At 41.7% G+C, this 22167-nt stretch overlaps 1 protein-coding gene across 1 annotated transcript in view; it reads left to right on the top strand.

Moving 5' to 3' along the window:
* Positions 1 to 22167, top strand: part of Skor2 (SKI family transcriptional corepressor 2) — a 45628-nt gene that overhangs the window by 7858 nt on the left and 15603 nt on the right. The window contains exons 5-6 of the mRNA XM_013118020.2: positions 11803 to 11868; positions 12252 to 12350. Coding sequence (XP_012973474.1) covers positions 11803 to 11868; positions 12252 to 12350 — 165 coding nt within the window. The remainder of the gene's footprint in view (positions 1 to 11802; positions 11869 to 12251; positions 12351 to 22167) is intronic.

Raw genomic sequence — 22167 nt, 5'->3', positions numbered from 1 at the left:
AAGGCAAGGATATTTGCCTGGGAACTACCTCTTCCCTAGTGTGATATTCCTCAAAATTGGAGCCTGAAATGAAAAGAATTGCTACCAAGGAATTTCTAATTGGTTTGCACACATACAAGAAACATTTATAATTCTATTCCATTGATTCTGTAATATCTTGCCATTTCCTAGACATTTCTAAATAGTCAATTGCTTTTATCTATTTGATATGTGTAGAAATTAATAGACACTGGAAACAGCATTCACAAATATGGAACAATCTTAGTAACACTCCTCAGCCCTAGATCAAATGGTATTTAGCAGCCCTGTACAGCTAAAAATAGATTTCAAAGTAGCCCAATTTCTCCCATGCCAGGAGACTACACATGGGGGAGTCTATGTGGACTCTGGTGAATGCAAATTAAGTGGAGCTGTTTCAACAGCTGAAGTGGATAGGAGCCTTGCTAGGTCTGTGCTGGAGGAGCAAGAAGCACTTGAATTCCTGCCTCTCTCTACCCAGACTACAGCCAGAGTTTAAAAGCTGTTGTCATAGCAGTGCTGGAATTACTTAATTTGGGGATATTTTTGTTTGGCTCCTCTTGTTTTGTATGCAACCTCACTTTGTAAGCAGGCTCCACAAAGTCTGCATTCTGGCAAAATGACATAGACTTGTGTACTTTGTAACAATTTAACCTTTTCGGAGACAGGATATGGGTCTCACACTTTCTGTTTACTTTTCTTGATTAGTTTAGTTTTAAATTAGTGATGCTCCTGAAAGTTAATCCATTATAATTGTGTGCATTAGTGTTTCAGGTTGTTTTGACTGCCTATATTTGCAAGTTTTTATTCTGGAGTTAGCCATTGGCGATTCTGTGGCTCAAGTTACAGAATACATGTATTTAATACAAAATGTTGATGATCATTTAGAGAATGATTCATGGTAGACGTCACACTTTAGCTACTAAGCACTAATTATCCTGAATCTGCTCTGCTAAATTCTCCTTCTATTTTAGGTATAATTTTTGAAGGAAATAAAAAGGAATTATATATGCTATAAAAATGTAAAGTGTGCATAGCTTTCCAAGAGGTAGCAAAAATTTGCATAAAACTATTTGGTAATTTGATGTTTAAAATAGTTTGCATAGATTTAATGGAAGACTCCAAGTTCCACAATCTGAGATCGTTTCTCTTTAGAAAACTTAACTTCTTACATTGCATTTAACAACCCATATCCATAATTTTAATAAAGATTTTTGAGTTAGAAGTTCCATAACTGCTAATGGATCCAAGTGTAAATGTATTAAGACCAAGCGAGTCCTTTAGAGTTGCAGGCTGTTCATGTCACTCACATTCACAGCCTCTAGATCTCTTAAAAACTGAATTCTGTCTTTTGCCTTCCTTTGACTTGGATGGAATTTTGAAAGCAGTTTCTAGGCTTGCTTGAAAAGGCATTCATGTCCTCATGTCCACTCAGGCCAGACAATTCTGGCAGGCCCTCAGAATCCCGAGAAAGTCAGAGTGGCTACAAACCACTGGATCCACCGTTGTTTAGTGTGCAGATGGAAATAGAAACGCTAAAAGGATGTAAGCAAAAGCACAGGCCGGATCCACATTCACACAGCCATCCCGTGGTGCCTGGAGCTCAGGGCAGCACAGTCAATAGTTATGTTGGTAATAACACCTACTCATAACATTGATATATTCCTAGTCCCTTTCTCACAATAATTAATTTGATACAGATTCCCAGAGAAGCTTGTTCCATATTGATTTTCCATATCACAATCTCACCCTCACATTATTCGGGGAAGTATATAGGTAGTAGGTTATGTGATATTATGATCTTGTATTGGCTGGAAGAATCCGGAGGATATGGGAAGAATAAACACACTGCTGAAATATGCAACTTTCAGGTGAATACTGTTGAGTTCATCCTAGAACATTGGGCCACAAGGAGTTCATTCTTGTGGCTGCTTTGAAAATGGGCTTTATTTTGTCTATTAATTAATCTGCTTTGAAAAGGAGTCTCCCTATATTGCTCAGGCTGACCTCAAGTCCATAAGCCCAAGCAAGCCACCTGTCTCAGCCTCCTGAGATGATATTAGTGAGCATCACTGCCCCTGGCTTTGTATGCAGAATTGAAAGTTTCAGAGGGTTGAAGAGATTGCGGGCAGGTTTTGCTTTTATATGAAATGTTCATTCTTATGGTAACCACAAATGTAATTACCAGAAAGTTTCAGTGGTTATGTAAGGAAACAGACATGTCTAGCCTCAGTGGCAGTTATCGCATTAACTGGTCTCTAATGCAAATGCTATACTTTCAACTGTCGCTTACTTATAAAAAGATTAGCCTGTGGTCTTCCTACTGAAATACAATTTGAGAAAACACCTGTATTTTAGAATTAATTTGTTATGCCATATCTAGATTTTATTCACTTGGAAATGTCAAAATCTAAAACAAGTCAAAGAGACCAAGTATGTATGTGACTTGCTGCTTTGGATAGTAGCAGACAAATACTGTATCCAGGGCCTCCTCGTCTGTGGAGAGATTTATTTTCCATATGATAACCATTGGCTTTCCTGGCTACATGAGTTCATGCATTTTTTTTGTGACACACTTAGGTGAGAATGCCCACTGCATGCTAGACAGTTGCTAGAACTAAGAACAGGAAACAAACTACAGACTGGAGCATATAAATGATTGGAATGTATGCAAAATACCACCCAAGCCACACCCATAGCCCTAGTACTTAGGAGGCTGAGGCAGGAGGACCACAGATGTCAAGCCAGCCCATGCTGTATAGTGAGACCTTGCCTCAAGACAAAACGCAAATAGGAAAACATAATACCATCAAGTGGGGCTTACATAGCTGTTTTCCTTTAGCTGGCATTTAATTCAATCATCATTTTGGAAGATTAACAGTACAATATTTAATTCCATTGAATAAGCAGAACATGGGAAAATAAAACAGCTTTTCAAACTGCCTGGTAAATCAGTGAGCAGGTCTTGCTTTTTTATGAATTTTTCATTCTCGTGGTAATCATGAATGTAATTACCAGGATTTTTCAGTGGTTATGTAAAGAAACAGATATGTCTAGCCTCAGTGGCAGTTATTGCATTAACCAGTCCCTGTTATAAATTCAGTTTATCTGCAACAGTTATTTATGTGGAGTTGTTCCTCATTTAGATCAGTATCACCTGTATTCCAAGCTCCAGCCTTAAATGATGTTATTTTTCAGCGATTTGAAGTTGACATTTGTAACTGAGTTTTTAAAATCCTCTCTGGAAAGCCTCACACATGGTAGATGTTGCATTGTGCATGATTCAAAGGTTCAAACAAGATGGTCATCAGCCACCAAAAGCAGGAGAACTTTAGAAGCACAGCAAGTCAGACAGAATTAAATGGAGAGTAGCTTGGTCAAAATATTACCAACTCAAAACTGTAGATGAGAGGATTTCCTTGCAATCCCAGAGTGGGTTTCGCATCTCCACTTTGAATGACTTCAGTGAAGTTAAGTGATTTGAAATTGAATGCAGGGGGGTAAGCTGGTGAGAGGGCTCAGAGCTATTGCAGGTCAAGGAAATGAGGGAAAGAGGCATCATCCTGCCTTTCAATCCCCCTCATTGTAGAAACACCAGCACCTTCGGACTCTGAGCACGGCTGCATCTTGTTACACATATAGAAGTTTTTAAATCAATTTGATTTCCACGGGTATGATTCTCTAGTGTACTTAATATGCTATGGATGGATTTCCAAGAATAGTAAGAAGCAGTTACACTTCTCATGAATATATAGCAGATGAGGCACTCTGATTTATTATTCCATTCGATTTTAGAACACGCTTATGATTTTAAAAAAAGCAAAAAGAGAAATTCTTAAGAGTCAGAGTAGTAGATATGAGTTTTTATCCTCTCACTTGTAAGGGAACTCACGGTAAACGACACAAAACTATTACAAAACTTTGTATCTAAGTTCCTCTGTCTACAGAATCTGCTAAAACCTCTAATTTATTATACACATTATGTTTAGGTAACATATCTTGAAGCCTTTCAATGTGCACTCAGAATTAAATGTGTTTCATTTATTTTCTATTCATGAAATTTTTATGCTAATTTTTATTAATTTATCTGAAACTAAAAGAGACAGGAAACAATGGAAAGCTTTGCAGGAAAAAAATCACAGGTGTCTGGATGGTGGAAAGAGAAAACCAAATTCTGCAAGTTGTCCTCCTTTGTCCACATGCATGTGTCACAGTCACACATGTTCCCAGCCACCCCCAACACACACATACAAGAGAAATAAAAGTAAATGAAAATCAAATAAAAATATTGCATAGTGCTAACTCACAGCATCAACACTAAAACTCAAGAGAACTCTAGAATGGACTCAAAGGTCACTAATCAAAGATATGTAGGAAGTGATGTGCATGCAACTCATGATGGGTTTGTTTGCTTATTCTTTGAGCCATGTTTTCGCTATATAGGCAGGCTGTCCTCAAATTCATGGTCCCTCTTACTTTGCCTCCTGAGTGCTGGGACTACAAGAATGTGTAGCCACACTCAGGCCCAATAATACATTTTGAGTATCCATCAGGAAGCGTGCTGTTGCTGGGTTTCATTGTGACCTCCCTGGCATCACAGACTCCAACAGCCTCTCTCTTTTCACCAATGGAGGTAGCATTCAGCTGGCCTGTTCTTTCCCACACCCTCTTTGGTGATTTTTTTCTGCCTTTGTTTTTGTGACCTTACAAAAGTGTCAATAGATGTAACACCAAGAAATAAGCAAGGGTCAGTATATCCCACTGACAGAGTAGAAAGTCATTTAACTTTGCTTCCCATGTAATTGATTTTGCAATACTTCTCATGTAGTTTGTGTGTGAGCATTTATGTTCTTGTGCACGTGGGTGCACATGTGTGCATGAGCATGTGAAGACGAGGTATCAATACTGAGTGTCCACCTTATGCAAAGAGGCAGGGTCTCTCTCCCTCCCTCCCTCCCTCCCTCCCTCCCTCCCTCCCTCCCTCCCTCCCTCCCTCCCTCCCTCCCTCCCTCCCTCCCTCCCTCCCTCTCTCTCTCTCTCTCTCTCTCTCTCTCTCTCTCTCTCTCTCTGTCATTTGAACCCAAAACTCACTGATTCTGCTAGTCTAGCTAGCCAGTGTGTTCAAGGGATCTCAACTCTGTCTCTTGGATACAAGCAGACCATGACATCCACCTATTTAAGTGAATGCATGGGATCCAAACTCCAGTGTTCACATTTTACCTGCTAAGAAATCTCCCTAGCCTACATAATTGATTCCTTATATCCTGGAAGCAAGGTAGACCTTTAAAAACCCTGTAAACCATATGTTGTGCTAAAATTTTGATTATTCCAATTTAGACTAATTTTGACTGGATCTAACTTGTACCCCTAAGATATATAACAAGGAAAAGAGAAAAAGTGCAGGGAAGTCCTAAGCCAGATTACGAAGCTAAAATCAGTTACTAAAATTCGGTGTTTGTTTTGGCAATTGCATGGCCCTGTGTAGAGAGTACTGAGAGGCGAGAGGGCAGAGCAGCCATCCAGCTGGAGAGGCTGTGGCCTTCGTGTGTTGGGAACATTGTGTAGGGTCCATCCGCACCTCTTAGTGTGTGAGATATCTGCTTGCCTGCCCCAGAACACAGACAGAAATGCATGAGTCCCAAGGGGCTGTTGAAGCATTTGCTTGCCATACACAGTCATCTGAATGTGAGAACACACGTGTAATATCTCATATACAGATGCTGTCCCAAATCTAAACATGTGTATCTATCAAAGTGACCTTCCAGGGGATACACGCTTTCTTTCTGTGCAAGCAAACATGTTCTCCAAAAGATTTTCACCAAGTGTTAACAGCACTGGGAGGAGCAGTGTGCTGGCTTGCAGAGCCCATGTGCAGCTCAAGGCAGAATTTGAGGAGCTAGGTAAGCCAAGGAGTAGGACACCAAGGAGGGAGGGCTTTCAGTAGAAGGGATAGGCAAAAGCCAAATTGTTCACTACTTATATTAATACTTGGAGTTGATACTGTGCCTCACACAGATAAGACCCCCTGCATTCTAGGGTATATAACCTGAACATGCAGGTTACAATGTTTAAGTCTTAGTTATTTAATTCAAATTTTAAAATTTTGTTCTTATTCTTTGAAATTTTTATATGTGCATCTAATGTTCTTGATTATATCCACCCCTCATAGCTTCCTTCCAACTGCCCCCAGAATCCTCTATTATATCTCCCTCCCTCCCAAATTCATGTCCTCCTTTTATAATTGTTTACTTATTTTCTGCTATTTTTTAACCCACTGAGTTTAATGGGATCATCCACGGGGGCTTGGAGAACCTACCAGTGGCCTCACTCCTAAAGGAATGTGACTCTCTCCTCGCCATCAGCCGGTAACTGCCAATAGCTGCCCAGCTAGGAGTGGGAGCTTGGGATCCCCTCCTTCATCCATACTGGAGTTTTTAACTGGCTTGATCTTGCATCAGGTAACCACAGCCATTGTGAGCTCATGTGTGCAATAGTCAGGCCATAGTCAGAAGACAGCATTTGAGAACACTCCTCCAAGTCCTCCAACTCTCCCCCAGAGAGTGGGGAGGGTTTTAATGCAGCTGTCCCATCTACAGCTGAGCACCCACAATTAGTTATTCCCAATGCTCTGAGCAGGTGAGAGTCTACATTGGCCCCTGCCCACTCCAGTAAGAAACTGATCTGAGCAAGGCTGTAAGCAGCACAGGTCTATGGACATAAACATGAATGTTTAGAAAGGAGTTGGACTGCACAGTGACTACATCGATGGGTTCTCCACCTAGGTCCAATGAGTTCCCTAGCTATTGGTTTGGATCATGTTTACAACACCAGGCTTGAGTTCTGCCCTACAGAGCAGGCTGCAAAGCCAATAAAGAGAGCAGTTTGTTGCCTCTGAAGCAGTCTTGCCACGATTGCACCAGTGGGAATGTCACATCTTGGCCAGTGTTATAGCATGCAGGTCCAGTACTGGATAAGAACAATGATGGTTTTTCCTCTTCCAGAAGCCTACCTAGCACTTACCAGCACTATGAAAGCTAGCTATCAGGGAGCATTTCAGTGGCATCTGCTTTGTTAGCTGCTTTTCCTGTCCTGTGACTGTCAACAGAACATGACATTTCATCTATTCATGTGGCTCATGTCACTGAGCCTGGGGAAATGAATGTGCCTAACATTCATGTGGCCCTAGGTTTCATGTCTAGCAGATAAAATATAATTAAATCATGAACATAAATATAAAAATGAAAAGTTTTGTAATAAAATCATTATTGTAATAAAATTAATGAATTCTAATATATGTGACATTTTTATTGGAAGCCATAGCAGACATATATGTTAATTAATATTTTCCATGTTTTAGCTAGAATTCAGACTGTGTGTTTTCGAGGAGAAATTTTGGAAATGTCAGATAGGAACAAAACTTATTTTTCATTGGAACACCATAAACTTCCCAATAGAACTGAAAATATAGTTATCCTGATTTAGTCTGATTTTTAAAATGAATCAAAATGTATTCTTTCCACTTATAAGAGTTAGGCTTAACTGTAAGAATTCATTTAAATGCCCTCATGAAAATTGAAGATTTACAATAGCATTGGTTGGTGTTTCTTGCACAAACTAGAATAAATTAGCACAGCAGGCATTTGTTGGAAGTATGTACACCCTCCCTGGGGTAAGCAATGGATGTTGCTCCCTGCAGAAAGCAAAGCTCCTAGTCAGGAAGTAGAAGGGGAAAGGAAAGACACTTAGAACTTCAGCCCAGGAAGGTGGCCAGCATCATCGGCATTTGCAGATACTGAGACTGGCTCCTGGAAGGAGTGTCTCAGTCCTGTCTGGGTGCTATAACATAAATACCTTGCTAACTTAAACAATGTTTGTTTCTCAGTGCTGTGGACTCTGTGAAGTTCAAGATCAAGGTACCAGCAAACCATAGTGTCAGATGAGAGCTCCTTAGGAGATTCATTGGCAGCTGTTTCCTTGCTAGACAGGACATAAGGGGACAGAGCCCTAACAATGAAACTGATCCTATTCATAAGGGTTCCATCCTTACAAACTTCATCAATCCCCTAGCCTGAACTGCCTAAGTGATCCTCTCGAAGGCAGGGCTTCAATAAATGAATGTTGGAGTGTTAGAAATACTCAGTCCCTGCCAAAGAGACTTGGATGGCGTTTTGCTTTGGAATAGAAAGTGGGAAGAGGGTCAGGTACCCCAGGCAAGAAAGACAGTATGAGGCAAAACAATCCACAATGAAAAATATAGGCCTGAATGCAGTTAGGGATTTGCGTTGGCAATATGGACAGATGAGCTGGGGGACAGGGAGGTGGGAACACAGGTCATAAGAAGACCTGGAAACTCCGGAGGAATTTAAAGTGGATGTTTTTCCTGTGATGACCAGGGGATCCATTACAGGTTTTTGAACAGGAGTATGCCACAGTATTTAAGAGAAAGTGATTATATTTGAGCTTATAAAAGTTATGCTAGTGTATTCATTGACTGATTCTCTTTGTACGTTTATGTGTGTGAATCCTAGTCCCTTCTCATTTGGTTTACTATTTATGTATACTGTAGTATGGCACATTATCATATCCACCCCTCTTGTCCATTTTCTGACGGCTGAGTGCGGGAAAAACCAGGAATGGAATATCTCCTGGAACATGAGGCCACCTGGGCTGGAGGACCACAGTGAGAATGGGAAAGCAGAACCAGGTATCCAGGCCTTGGCTTTAGGTTGCCCTTGGTTGCCATGGGATTGGTCCTGCCTGGCATCCTGCTACCGCTAACAACTGTTGTGAGCACCACTCATGGAATCATGAAGGTACCACATGAAGGTGACACATCCCTAATTAGCATCTTCGGGTCTCATCCCTCCACCAATGCATTTATACGCTAGTGGTCCATGCCTTTTCCACATCACACCACTTGGGTTTTCTTCTATTGTCTGGCATGTTTGAGGCCAGGGCTCTAAGAAAGATATACCTTCCATGCATAATGTTCTTTCTGTCTTCTATCGCTAAGTCATTGAGGTCTACTAGCTTCCCCCACCCTCTCTGCTTGTAAATATTTTTTAAGAAGAAAGTAGGGGGAAGGAAGGTAAGCATTTTAATTTTTGGGATGCCTCCAAACCCATTCATTAATTTTGAAAAGTGAAATGCATCTAACCTGATGGAATATTTATAAAAATTGGAAGCTTGTTGTCAACTAAATCACATTTATTTAATCTAGTATTAGACTGCTTTTTTTTTCAACCAGATGGAAAACATTAGCAGTAATAGTGAACAAACATCCAGTCTCCCAGAGGTCATTTTTAACCACCATTAACAATCTGGTTTTCACAGATTAGCAATAATGCAGAAAGCGGCAGTCCAGTAAAAGACGCACAAAGCACAGCTGAGACTTCTCTGTGTCCTTATTTACCTAATACCTAGACACTTTCAAAAATGCATTGTAAAGGGGACATTTGTATCTTCTAAGCTCTAAATTGGTCATTTTTTGCTCAGAAATTGCAGTAAAATCTCTATTTGAAATAGACACCACCACAAAATGTTAATAAAACCTCCACGGAACTGATGAAAAGAACAGCCTGTTGTTAATGGCACCAGAAGATTTTCCTGTAGTCAGTATTTTTCCATTTATTAGCTATTGATTTACAGGTACTCTATGAATATAATGCTAGTAATTATGAAGGGGAAAGGAAACATGGTTATATCTATTTTAATTTTCAAAATTTATCCATCCAATTGAAATGTAATACAAGATAAACAGTTCTCAAAATACATTACTGAATCAAAAAGCTGGTCTACAGCATGGTAAGGACAAGGCTTCTAGATGTGTTTTCACACCTCACCGAAGTCATGTTTTGAAAGTTAGATTGAGAAAGTTGTACAATGGGACAGTGCCATCTCACTGCGTGTGAGCAAGTGCAGAGGCAGGCACCTGCTCGCTCTTCTCTGGTTAGATTCAGCATTGCATCAGTAGGGAACGTCTGTCCTGGTCAACTGACACTAAATAGGCAGACCTGTGCCTAACACACATTTATCTTCATTTCAAAATGCCACCATGCTTGGTTTACATATTAATGGTTTGTTATCAACCTATTTTTTCAAGTAGGGGATCAGATTTCTTAGGGATTCTTTTGCAGTCTACAACTGTGAGCCTTCACATGTATTTTCCTCACTGTAAAGAGAAGAAAACCGAGTTGCCAAGTTCAAGAGTGCACTTGAGCCTATAGAGAGAGGTCATGTTCAAGATGTATTGGAACGGAGTTGTAAGGATATGTCCCACTTGTTAGAGAATGCCTGCTACTAAGGACCACAAGAGTATGAAGGAAATATTAGACTCCAACCCAAGGATGCATCTGTTTGAGGATATTTAAATGTATGAATCAGTTGCATATAAGTCCTTAAGGGAAGGAATGCACATACACATGCACCTTCACACACTCCACAGTGTCAGCATGTGGAGTCTACATGTCTGTCCATGGTGTAGATTGCTGCTTTGTGAAGAAATCCTGTTTGTCTTTTTACAGAAATTTTACCTTGACAGTGAGATCTCCCAGTATTCCAACAAGTGCCCGAGGGCCATTACACTCCATTTCTTTCTGAGGGAAATTAATAAATAGCAAGCAGAGACTTGAGTGATACATTCTGGCTGGAGCCATGACTTAGAATTTATGTCCTCCTGGGGTTCCTTCCGTAACAACGGAAGACAATTTATTGAGGGCTTATTGTATGTCCAGCCCCCTGTTAGACACCAGCTAGCCTTAGAAAAGAGACAGAGTCCGTGCCTCCAGCAGCACCTGGGCTAGTGGGTAAAGAAGAGGAGGGGGCAGGCAAAGCCCCATGCCCAGGATCTGCTGACATATAGGAGGTGCCACGCCTCTGGGAACCAGCATGAAGAATCCACAGAACCTTTTTGGAGAACCATTACCTGCACTATCACACCTTTTTAGACAAACACAGAAGCTTAATCAAACCATGTGATTGTGTTGAAATTTGAAAACATAGTCATCTAACTGGCTGAATGAATGGGTTAAACCTTTGATGCATTTGGGCTCTCCAATTCATGAAGATACAATTTGCTGTAGTGAATGCACTGTTTAGTTTGCCATTACTCTAGTTAGCACATAGTGAAGCATGAACAGTCTAACCTTCATCCATAATGTAGATGACTAGCTTATTTAGTATGGCTCAGAAGCTGGGGTTGAAGCTTAGACCTAGTACTTGCGAAGTCTGTGCTTCCCTCCTGGGCTCCACCCTCAGTTCCCACGGTCCCCAAAGTCATTTTTATTGGTCCCCGATGAGTAGTTAAGAGACCCTTTCTGAGTGAGTAAATATTTTCAGACTACCAGATAAGTTACCTCACCTCTCTGCTGCAGTGTGCATTTCTTTTCAGTCAGCTGTCAATGGTCAGGAAACCCTCCAGGCACATGACCACTCTCCTATGACAAGTCAAGGACTCTTCACGCTTCCTTTTTCGCTGTTCCAAACTTGAGGGGGGCCAAAACTTTGGGAAACATCTGCCTGTTGAATTCTCAAGGGCCACTCAGGGGGAGCAGGTGTTGTCACTTCTGCAATTCTGTTCTTCAAGAGCCAGACAGGCTCTGCTCTCATTTCCTAGAGGGTGTCTGCGACTCAGTGCTGTTGTAGCCTTCACAAGAATAGCATTTAGTCCTGTGAGTTCCTAATGTCAGGTTGTATTAAATAAACTCTTTTTTTAGATGTTAAAAAAGTGAAAAGCTGGGTGAAAGTAGTCCATGCAAACTAATATTTCTCCCTATTTTTTTTTAGGTGAACACACACAAGAAACCAATTCACCTCATTCACTCAAAAAGGATGTAGAAAATATGGGGAAAGGTAAAAACATTATTGAATGTTGTATACTTCTCTTAGCTTTTAAAGAGTACAGAGATAATAAGAAGATATTTTTGTTCTGCACCATATTTTAAGCTTGACAAGCAACATATGAATAATATATGGACCATTGGGTGGATATAATTGAGATTAATGCATACATATCAATCAATACATGACACTGTAATATAATACTTTAAAATAATATATTACATTGATTTATATTCATGGATTTCTGCACAAAAATCTATCCTATGTCTATGCAACATTTTTTAAACTGGTAAAATATTTTGTCTTATAATAACAAATTGCCCAATGTAACAGTTCTCTGGAGAGTTATTTGTAAAGATTAGTAAAACTGCTCTTCTTTTTTTTTCCCCTTTTAGAGGAACTTCAGAAGGTTTTATTTGAGCAAATAGATTTACGGAGGCGACTGGAGCAAGAATTCCAAGTGTTAAAAGGAAATACATCCTTCCCGGTGTTCAGTAAGGAATCCCTTTCCTTTCATTCCATGTGTGATGTTTGCTGCAATTTCTACAGTTAGGTTTAAGTGAGTGCGAGCCGGAAGTGTCTAAGTGCAACGCCCACACAACTTCCCACACTGTGCTGGGATAATCATATGTGTTAATCCCTCATCTCCACTTTGAATAGACTCAAAGGCAAAACTTCTCACAATTTGCTGTTTATGTTCTAATGTATGGGTAGCTGTGTCTGTGCATTTAAAATATGTATGTAAACACGTAATTCAGCATGAAATGCATTCACATATCCAAATATGTCCAGATTATATATTTTAATACACAATAATCCCTTGGTATTTATTATTTCCTTACTAGGAAATAATAACATTATTATTTTATTATTACCCTTTATTCCCAGATAGCTCTGGTTAGCTACTGATGTGGGAGATATGTACAAACATGAAGATTTAAACAATTTGATGTTAATGAATCTATTTGATTACATTAGCTCCTGTGTTTTGAGGGGGTATGCCTGGCAGCACCCAATGGATGCATGAAACTTGCAGATAGTTTCACATGCTCTCTGTACCTTTTCCCTCTACTCACATTCTTATGATAAAGTTAATTTGTGAGAGATTAGTAAAAAATAACCAAGGACAAAAATAGGACAATTATGGCCATCTATACTATAATAAAAGCTATTTAAAATTTATGAATTGTTTATTTCTAGAATTTCCACTTAATATTTTTAGGCCATACTTGACCTTGTATAAATAAAACCAAAGAAAGCAAACCCAGTGCTAAGGGGCACTACCATAATTAAAACCATTTTAGTAGTTTTACACTCTCAATCTATTTTGCTGTGAAATTCCATTCCAGTGTGAAGCAGAAAACCTTGCAGCCTCTAGGTTATCACTTTGCTCCCAGAATCATAGAATTTCAGAAAGACCTCATGGTAGGTATACATGTAAAATTGTAAAATTCACCTGCTATGAGCAGGATAGCCCAGGAACACATGATAGTGGGGGTGTTTTTCAAGTTTCATTTAGTTGTGTTCCCCTCTTCCAAGAAGTGAAAGTGAGAAGTAAAATAGCATGCAAACAAGTTTTTAATTTATTTTGTTTTGCGTGTGTCTCTGTATCTCTCTCTCTCTCTCTTTCTCTCTGTGTGTGTGTGTCTACCTGTCTGCCTTTGTCTCTGTCTGTCTGTGTGTTTGTGTGTGTGTGTGTGTGTGTCTGTGTCTGTGTATGTGTATGTACACATAAATGTAGGCACCCAAGGAAGCCAGAGATGTCAGACACCCCTGAGCTGCCCACCATGGGTGCTGGGAATCAAACTCTGGTCCTCTGCAAGAGCAGTAAATACTCTTAACCACTAGGCCATCTCTCCAACCCCAGTATTTTTTAATTATGCAAATTCAATTTTTTCTGAGACACTTCTTTAAAATGTCAGCATGTCTCTTGTAATTAATCCGGACATCACAGAACTGGAGCTACATGAAGCTCTAGAGTTCTTGCTTGAGAAAGACCATACCCCATGGTCTCCACAGCACTATAGTCAGGCTGATCTAAGCGTGGGTTCAAGTTCAGTGAAGCCCCACAGTACCCTCTTAGTTCCTCATGAGGCCAGTGTGATCATAATTTCTTCTATTAGTAACAGCTAATTAAAAATCATTTAAGGGATTGAGTAACTCAAAGAAATGTATATACTTGTACATTGTCCTTACTCTAACATAAATCATGTATATTATATAATGTTAGACTGGCCTAGAGCATAACTCAGCCCTGAATTCAGTCCCCACACCATACAAAAAACAAAAACCCTGCAAAAATAACAAAATGTAGGTCTCTCTCCACCCACCGAATAAACATTCAGAGGCTTAGTATTAATTATAATTGTTTGACCAATGGCTCAGGCATATTACTGACTAGATCTCACAATTAAATTGACTCATTTTTACTAATCTGTGTATCGCCATGTGACTGTGGCTTACTGGTAATGCTCTGACAGCTTACTGCTTAAGTGAGGCTACATGGTGTCTCCCTGAATCCTCTTCTTTCTCTCTGTATTTCTGCTTGGATTTCCCACTTAGCTACATTCTGCCCTGCCTTATGCCAAAACAGCTTTATTCAGCATAAAAATAACACATGTTCATAGCATACAAAGGACTCCCTACATCAAGTAGTCACTTTTATCTGAGTTATGTGAGTCAGCCTATGACTGCTACACATATGAAGGATTTCAATAAGCAACATTTTCCAGTTTTGGAAATCTGTAACCTGCTCCACTCACCAAGAACGTGGTGGGTGCATACCCAATGTTGAACAGTGAATGGTTTAGACACACCAAAAATGTAGTTTGGCACAATGAAGATAGTAAATATGCATGAGATGCTTGTGAGCTAACTATAACTGTGGTGAGGCCAGCGTATAGACTCAGCCTTCCCTGTTTGCCAGACCTGGAGGAAGTACAGGAGACTCTCCTACAAGTCTCAAAAGCCTTTTACAAAGATCTTCACAGCCAGGGCAAAATCCCATGCTTAAGCCAGGCAGTGGTAGCACACACCTTTAATTTCAGCACTCAGAGGGCAGAGGCAGGCAGATCTCTGGGTTCTAGACCAACCAGGTCTACAAAGTGAGTTCCAGCACAGCCAGGGCTACACAAAGAAACCATGTCTCCAAAAAAGAAAGGAAGGAAGGAAGAAAGGAAAGATCCTTGAGCTTTGGAGCATGGGGGTTTGGGTGAGAAGCTGTAGGGTGTGGTCACCAGGAGTCCAGGTTCTACAGTCCACCAGACCCCAGCAAGCTTCTCCTCACAGGTTTTCTTGACCTTGGAGGCTGCCAACTGGGGCAGATAGTTCCTGCCCCCAGGATGAAAGAACTAAACGACACAATCCATGCAAAGCTCTGTGTGTGCACTTGGCTCAAGTGAGGTATTCAATGGCTATCCTCTGTAGTCCCCGGTGGCAATGCAGAAACAGGAAGAGGAGGGGAGACTCAGCTGCAGGGAGGATTTCTAAACATCCGGCTGTGGGGTCTTTGTGTGGCTCTGAGGGCTGAGCAGAGTCACAGAAAAGAGTCCTGGACACAGAGTGAATAGGTGGACATGTGAGAGGGAAAGAGAAAGGAGGCAGAGGGAGAGAAGAAAGAGAGAGTGGGGAGGAAGAGGAGGAGGGAGAAGGAAGTGAAGAACGGGGAAGGGAGGGGGAGCATGCCTCTTAGAGGAGGGCAGAAGTCTGGGAGGGGGTGGCAGGCTAATCCCACCCTGTGTTTAGAAGGGCTTTCGGGAACTAAAATTCATGTGTGTACCTGTCTGGCCCTGGTCAGGGAAACACTGGAGGAGGACAGGATCCCAAAGCCAGGCGCACAGTCACTAGAGCAGGGCGAGAACATGTGTTCTGAAGGGGGGCTCAAAGTTGCTTGCCCAGGCACATTCCCCAGCCTCTTTCCCAACTGTACAGCAGTAAATGGGTGCTCTGTGTCTACCCCCATCCTTTTCTGCCCCAACCCGCCCCATTCCCCTGAAACACCACCTTTGACACCAAGTTCTGCACCCAAGGAGCTGCCTGCTGCTCGTTAAGTGTCTGTAGTAACTCCTGCCCGGGGAAAACCCCCACCTGGCACCGCCTGCCTCTGAGCATTTCCACTTGTTCCGTCCCTGCTCCAGTGGGCCACAGGGTCATTCGGCCCCTCCTCTTCCTTTCTTGTCCCTCTAGTTCTCAAGGTCCCTTGCTCAGGTCCTCCTCCCCATCTGTGACACTGCTCAGGCTTCTCCACCACCGCGATGCCCTCCCACCCTGTGACCCTTTTCTAGAAGACTGAAGGATGTATCTCTCCAGGATTCTTCGTGACTTTCACCCATCCACACTGCTGACCTCCACCCGGGCACTCCTCTGTTGCCGCCTTCAACATGGGTGTGTTGTGGGTGCCAACGGCTCTTAGGAAGTGGTCGAGTCACGTGTTACTGTTGTATTTTAAATTAACACTGACCGTGAAGGATGATATCAGATCAGCAAAGGCTGGACAGAGGTGACTTGGCTGGGCTGATGAGCTGGTTCTGGATTCTGTGAGTTTAAAGACAAAACTCCTAGCCTTTTGCAGAAGAGGGTGAACAGGTGAGCAGAGCTTTGTGGGTGTTAGAATCCATCCAAAGTGCCCTCGAATCACCCTTCACATTTATTTTTCTGGTTACTTATTTTTTTATTTCTCTCTCTCTCTCTCTCTCTCTCTCTCTCTCTCTCTCTCTCTCTCTCTCTCTCTCTCTCTCTCTCTCTCTCTGTGTGTGTGTGTGTGTGTGTCGAGGGTTAACAAATGCGCGTGCAGGAGCACATACATACATATGCTCACTGTGGAAGCCAGAAGACAACCTTGGGTGTCATTCCTCGGCAAAGCCCTTTCTTTCCTTTGAGATAGGGCCTCTCACTGGCCTGGAACTAACCCATTAGACTAGACTGACTGGCCAGCCAGTCCCAGAGATCCTCCTGCCTCTGTCTCCCCACCACAGGATTACGTATCTGTGAAGCGACGCCTAGCATTTTTACATGGTTTCTGGGGGTTGAACTGGGATCACAAGGTAGCCTTTGCCCACTGAGCATCCCCACGGTCCCAATTATTTCTCACTGAAAACAAACTCTGCTTCACCTACAACAAATCCTATTGTCCCAATTGTTTTTTTTTTTTTTTTTTTTTTTGGTCCCAATTCTTTGTCTGTGACTTACTTATTTGCAAGGATTCGTTTTATACTTAAGGTTCTCCTCCTTCATCCCTGTCTCTTTTTGTGGCCTCCTCTGGAAACGAACATGGGAGAGAATTCCCAAGTCCTAAGGGACCAAAAGTCTCCAGAGTTAAGTTTGCAAACGGTAATAAAGGGTAAAGACGACGGGTCGCATGCCTACAGCTCTGTGAGCTGGGCCTTCCGGTGAGCCGTATGCGCCAGATGATGCGCTTCTTACCCACAGTCCTAGGAATGCGTGCGGCACACTTTCTACTGCTATTTGGAAAACTGTGCTTCCAAAGTGTTCTCAGCTGCCATGTGCAGCCCTGTCGCCATGTTGGCTGACATATTTCACTGCAACGCCTTTCTTAGCTGCCTCTCATAACAGGAGTAAGCTTGGTGATTTTTCATCTTCAGTTATTCCTTCGTCAGCGATTGAAATACAGCAAAATTTTAAATGTTTCATTTTCAAATTGGCAATCTTTTAATCTCAAAAGTCATGCACATGTTTATCACAGAAAAATTTAGACAGGAATACAAAGAGAAGAGAAGAAAGTCACTCATAATCATGTTACCAAGCTAACCCTCCCCTCAAAAGTTAGCATTTTAGTATTTTCAGTCTTTCTATTAAAAATATAGTATATCTTTTTAGAGATGAACCTCCTAATTTGTTAATACCAATTGTCAGCCCTAAAAACATACACATATGAGCAACACTAAACAGACTCAGTAGGTTGTTTTTATATATTAATTCATTATGTGTGTTAAAAATATATTTATTAAAATATATTAAAGAATGTAATAAATATTAATGAAAATGAATTTGAGGGGGAATAAGGCTTTGTGGGAGGAGTTGAAGGAGAAATGACATAAATACAGTACACATATTTGAAATTAAAAACTAAATAATTTTTTAAAAGGAGTGTAAAATGTGCATTGGACACCAAGCCTTGTCTGGAGTTCCAGATGAAGGGTGGCATTGCAGCTAAGTCTGCACAGCACAGGACATTATTACCTCTTTGTGATGTTCCTAAATGAACTGCTCTGCTGACGGGCATGAACTTGAAACTTCTTAATGTCTAACTTCAAGTCCTTTTCCATAAAGGATGCACTAGTCTGTATCCCTGTCCTTGGTACCACATGCACCATATTTTCTTTTTTATTTCCTTTTCTTCCTCTGGTTGCCCACATTTTGTTTGTCATCCTTTAAATGTCTTGTGAACCCTGTCTCCCCACATTTCTTTTGGCTTGTTACTTTGTTACTGGGTTGTAAGAATTTCTTTTTCTTTTGTCCATACTGAGGAAGGAACCCAAGATCTTATACATGCTGGGCAAGCATTCTACCCTGAGATGCAGTTCACCCATGCATAATCCCATTAAATAGTAAACTATTGTCTGATCTGTAACCAGTATTCCTTAAATTTATCTTTAAATGTTAACGATGGTGTTTTGTGGGAAGTTCAATGTGTGATTTGTTTTCATACTGAAGTTTTCAGTTTCTGGCTAATCAAATCCATCAGTCTTGGGTGTGGTACCACATGCTTATACTCTCAGCACTGGAGCACTAGAAGCAGGAGAATCAGGAGATCAGGGTTATCCCCAGCTACATAATGAACTTAAGGCTAGCTTAAACAGCTAGACCTGGCTTCAAACAAAATAAAACAAAAAAGATCAATAGATACTCTGCCCTTGGCCTTTTGCCATTGATGACCTTTCCCACTACAATCTAAGAAAAACATTCACCTTTCTCTCACCCTCGATGCCCCCATCTTTCAAGGAACTGTGTTCATTACATCACAGACCGGCATTGATTGTGAATTAGGGAAAGTCTAGTTGCCACCATTCCACTCTAAATTGCCCTTGGCTGCTCCACCTCACTCGCTTGGAACCCTCCGGGATCCAGGGAAGTGCCCTGGAGAGGTAACCAGCTCCTGCCTGTCCCTTAGCCTCATCCCCCTCACTTACCCTCCAGGTAGATCACTGCATGAAAAGAGGGATCTACTGTGAGGAAAGTCAAACCACTGTGTCTGGGAACGTGGTGACTCCGATGAAGGTCCTGGGAGCAGACTGTGGGAGAAGGCATGAAAACCAGGGCAGTTTGTAGTAGGCTGCTTCCCTTGTTGCCTGCTGCCCAAAATGTGACCTCCTGATGTGAGGTGGCTCCTAACTTCTCACATGGCACCTTCCTTCTAATTGCCATAGAGCATACATGCCAGAATCAAGCACTTCTAGCAGGAAGGGTACCTGGACCCTGACCAAATCACTTTGCTTTGTCATCAGATCTTAAAATGCTACAGCAAGAATAATCCTTAGGGACACCATCTCCACCCCATTCCTTCTGAGGAAGGCCCAAGACACCAGAGCTGGGCGTTTACCACTGGTGCTAAAGCCTGACCCTCTCTCTGTTGATGCTGATTTGTTTTTCTTACTCTCATTCCATCACTCTCCCTCACTGTCTGCTGAGGACTGCCATGGCCTGGAAATTTTTTAAGTATTTAAGTTTTACCTTTCTGTTCTGCGAACCCATTATATAGCTAGCTGGAAGACAAATGTATCCTAACTTATAATACATATTATGGATATGCTTGTAGGGGTGTGGGCAGCTAGCTGGAAGAGTCCAAAAGAAAGGTCTTTGATTCTGGCAGGAGAGTCAAGGAAACTGGAAGACTTTTACAGGGAGGATGTATTTGGACTGGGACTGAAGGAAAATGAAGGTACTTGCTGTAAGGGTAGACCACAGCAGGAACAAGGTTCCAGAGACAAGGAACATAATGCCTGTTTGAAAACTGGAGAATGGTTTGATGGGTGGCAGAGTTCTGGAAATCTCTTCCTTGCCCTCTGCTTCAGCCAGCCAAGCCACCTGTAGTTCCCCTTGCTCCTCCCAACCCTACCTAGGGTGCTGTTTACCTCTGTTCCAGGTCTTCCTCCCTCCCACCAATCCCTCTACCCTATGCTGTAAAGCCCTCCTCATCACATTTGGAAGTGAAAATAGGGATTGGGTGTTTTTCAGACAGGAATGATAAAATATGCCTTGAATTCTAATCACACAGAAAGGTAAATGCCAAGGAAATGAAAACAACAATTTAAAAAAAATTTAGACACCTACAAACTTGCGATTTGTTACCTTGAAAATGTTAAGAAGTCATCAGAGATTTTTCAGGCAGAATTTCAGGAAAATGAAAAGCGTTTGTGGAGGAAGAACTGGAGGTCTGAGGTCGGTCAGAAACCTGTTCAGAAAGAGGCTCCTGTGTTTGAAGGCAGAAGGGGGGCGGTGAAAGGAGAGCACAGGGTTCACTGACAGCTTGTTGACGGGAAAAGCAAAAGAAAGAAAGGAAAGATGTGGATGGTTTCTGGTTTCTCCAAGCTTCTTCCTGCCCACCACAGCGTGGTGTGAATTCATGCTCCTTTATTTTTTAAGGGGAAAGAGCCAAGTTATGCAAGACTACCCTTTAAAAAACAACACATGGAGAACATGCCATGCCATGCTATAGGTTTGGGAATGATTTATGCAAAATTAAAATAATTAGCACACATAATATCAATACTATTTTATATAACAGTCTCTCTTTTTTTTCTTTTGGTTTTTTGAGACAGGGTTTCTCTGTATAGCCTTGGCTGTCCTGGAACTCGCTCTGTTGACCAGGTTGGCCTCTAACTCATAGATCTGCCTGCCTCTGTCACCTGAGTGCTGGGATTAAAGATGCAACGATGGTGTGTGCCACCTCCGCCTGGCTTTATGGCAATGACTCTTAAAGTTCCCCTTTCCTTAGATTGTGGCCAAGTCTATAGCATTTGTGAGACCAAAGAAGACCAAAACAAGGCCGGCATGGGTGAGAAGGCTTGCTATTTGTAGAGTCGGGCTGGAGTACAAAGGTATTGAGTTGCAAGGGAGCCGGGCAAGCATTTTTCATGTCTTACCCATCAGGCATCACACGCATGCACGGCACTCAGCGTTCCCTTGGTTAGCATGCCCTCCACTGCAGCACTGCAAACACTTCTCATGCTGTGACCTGCAGAAGCAGAGGACACAACCGCACTGCTCATTTCTCATTCCTACATGCAAGGGAATCACAGACTCGAAGGAGGGTGGGATACTGTAAAGGCATGGCATGGTCTGACCTCAGAATTTCCTGTGCAGTCTACTAAAATTATAATGTTGACAACGCCTCTTCAAATTACTGAACTGTTTACTTACAAGAAAGGAAAGAAACAGACCTGTGCATATGCCTGTAATCCCCGCACTTGAGAGGCAACAACAACAATTTAAGACCATCCTGATCTTAGAGAGTTCCAGACTAGACAGGGCTATACAGTGAGAGCTTGTGCTAAAAAGAAAAGGAAAAGGAGGAGAGGGGAGAAGAGGGGAGGAGAGGGGAAGGGAGGGGAATCGAGGGGAAGGGAGGGGAAGGGATGGGAGGGGAGATCAGATCTAAAAGGGGTAAGAGACTCTAAGGTACTGCCAGTCATATTTTTTTCAGATGTAGTCATCCTTCAGTATACATGGGGGATTATCTCCAGGACCCTCTGCAGATAACAAAATTCCATGGATGCACCAGTCTCATGGGGCATTGCTTAGTGTTTTTATATAACCCATGTAATCCTCCCACATACTTTAGACTACACCTAATAAAATAAACCATGAGTCACAACCTCCACATGGAGTCACATTAGTGAGTGTGGGAGTCATGCAATTTGGGGCAACAGTGACAGGTTTTTGAACATTAGACAAGCAAAAGTTAACTCAAAATCAAGTGCATAGTGAATCCAAGATGTTTAGGGTCGCACTTGTACTTGTGTAGCAGGACTTAACTAGTACCGCTGACCAAGTCATACAGTTCCGGGGAACACCTCAGCTCAAGAATAACATATTTAAGTTTCATAATTATCATACAAAGTTTTATGCTCTTTAAATATAATGGTTTAGTTACAGAAAATTTTTAAACTATTTTATTTTTATGTATATGGGTGTTTAGCCTACATATATGCCTTTGCACTACATGTAAAGTACCAGGGAAGCCAGAATAAGATGTAGGATCCCCTTGAACTAGAATTACAGGCAGTTGTGAGCTGCCGTGTGAGTGCTGGAAATTGAACCCAGGGCCCCTAGAAGAGCAGCCAGTGCCCTTAA

Source organism: Mesocricetus auratus, unplaced genomic scaffold (genome assembly GCF_017639785.1).
Source record: "Mesocricetus auratus isolate SY011 unplaced genomic scaffold, BCM_Maur_2.0 Super-Scaffold_6730, whole genome shotgun sequence".
NCBI lineage: Eukaryota > Metazoa > Chordata > Mammalia > Rodentia > Cricetidae > Mesocricetus > Mesocricetus auratus.
This window is presented reverse-complemented; position numbering and strand designations above follow the sequence as displayed.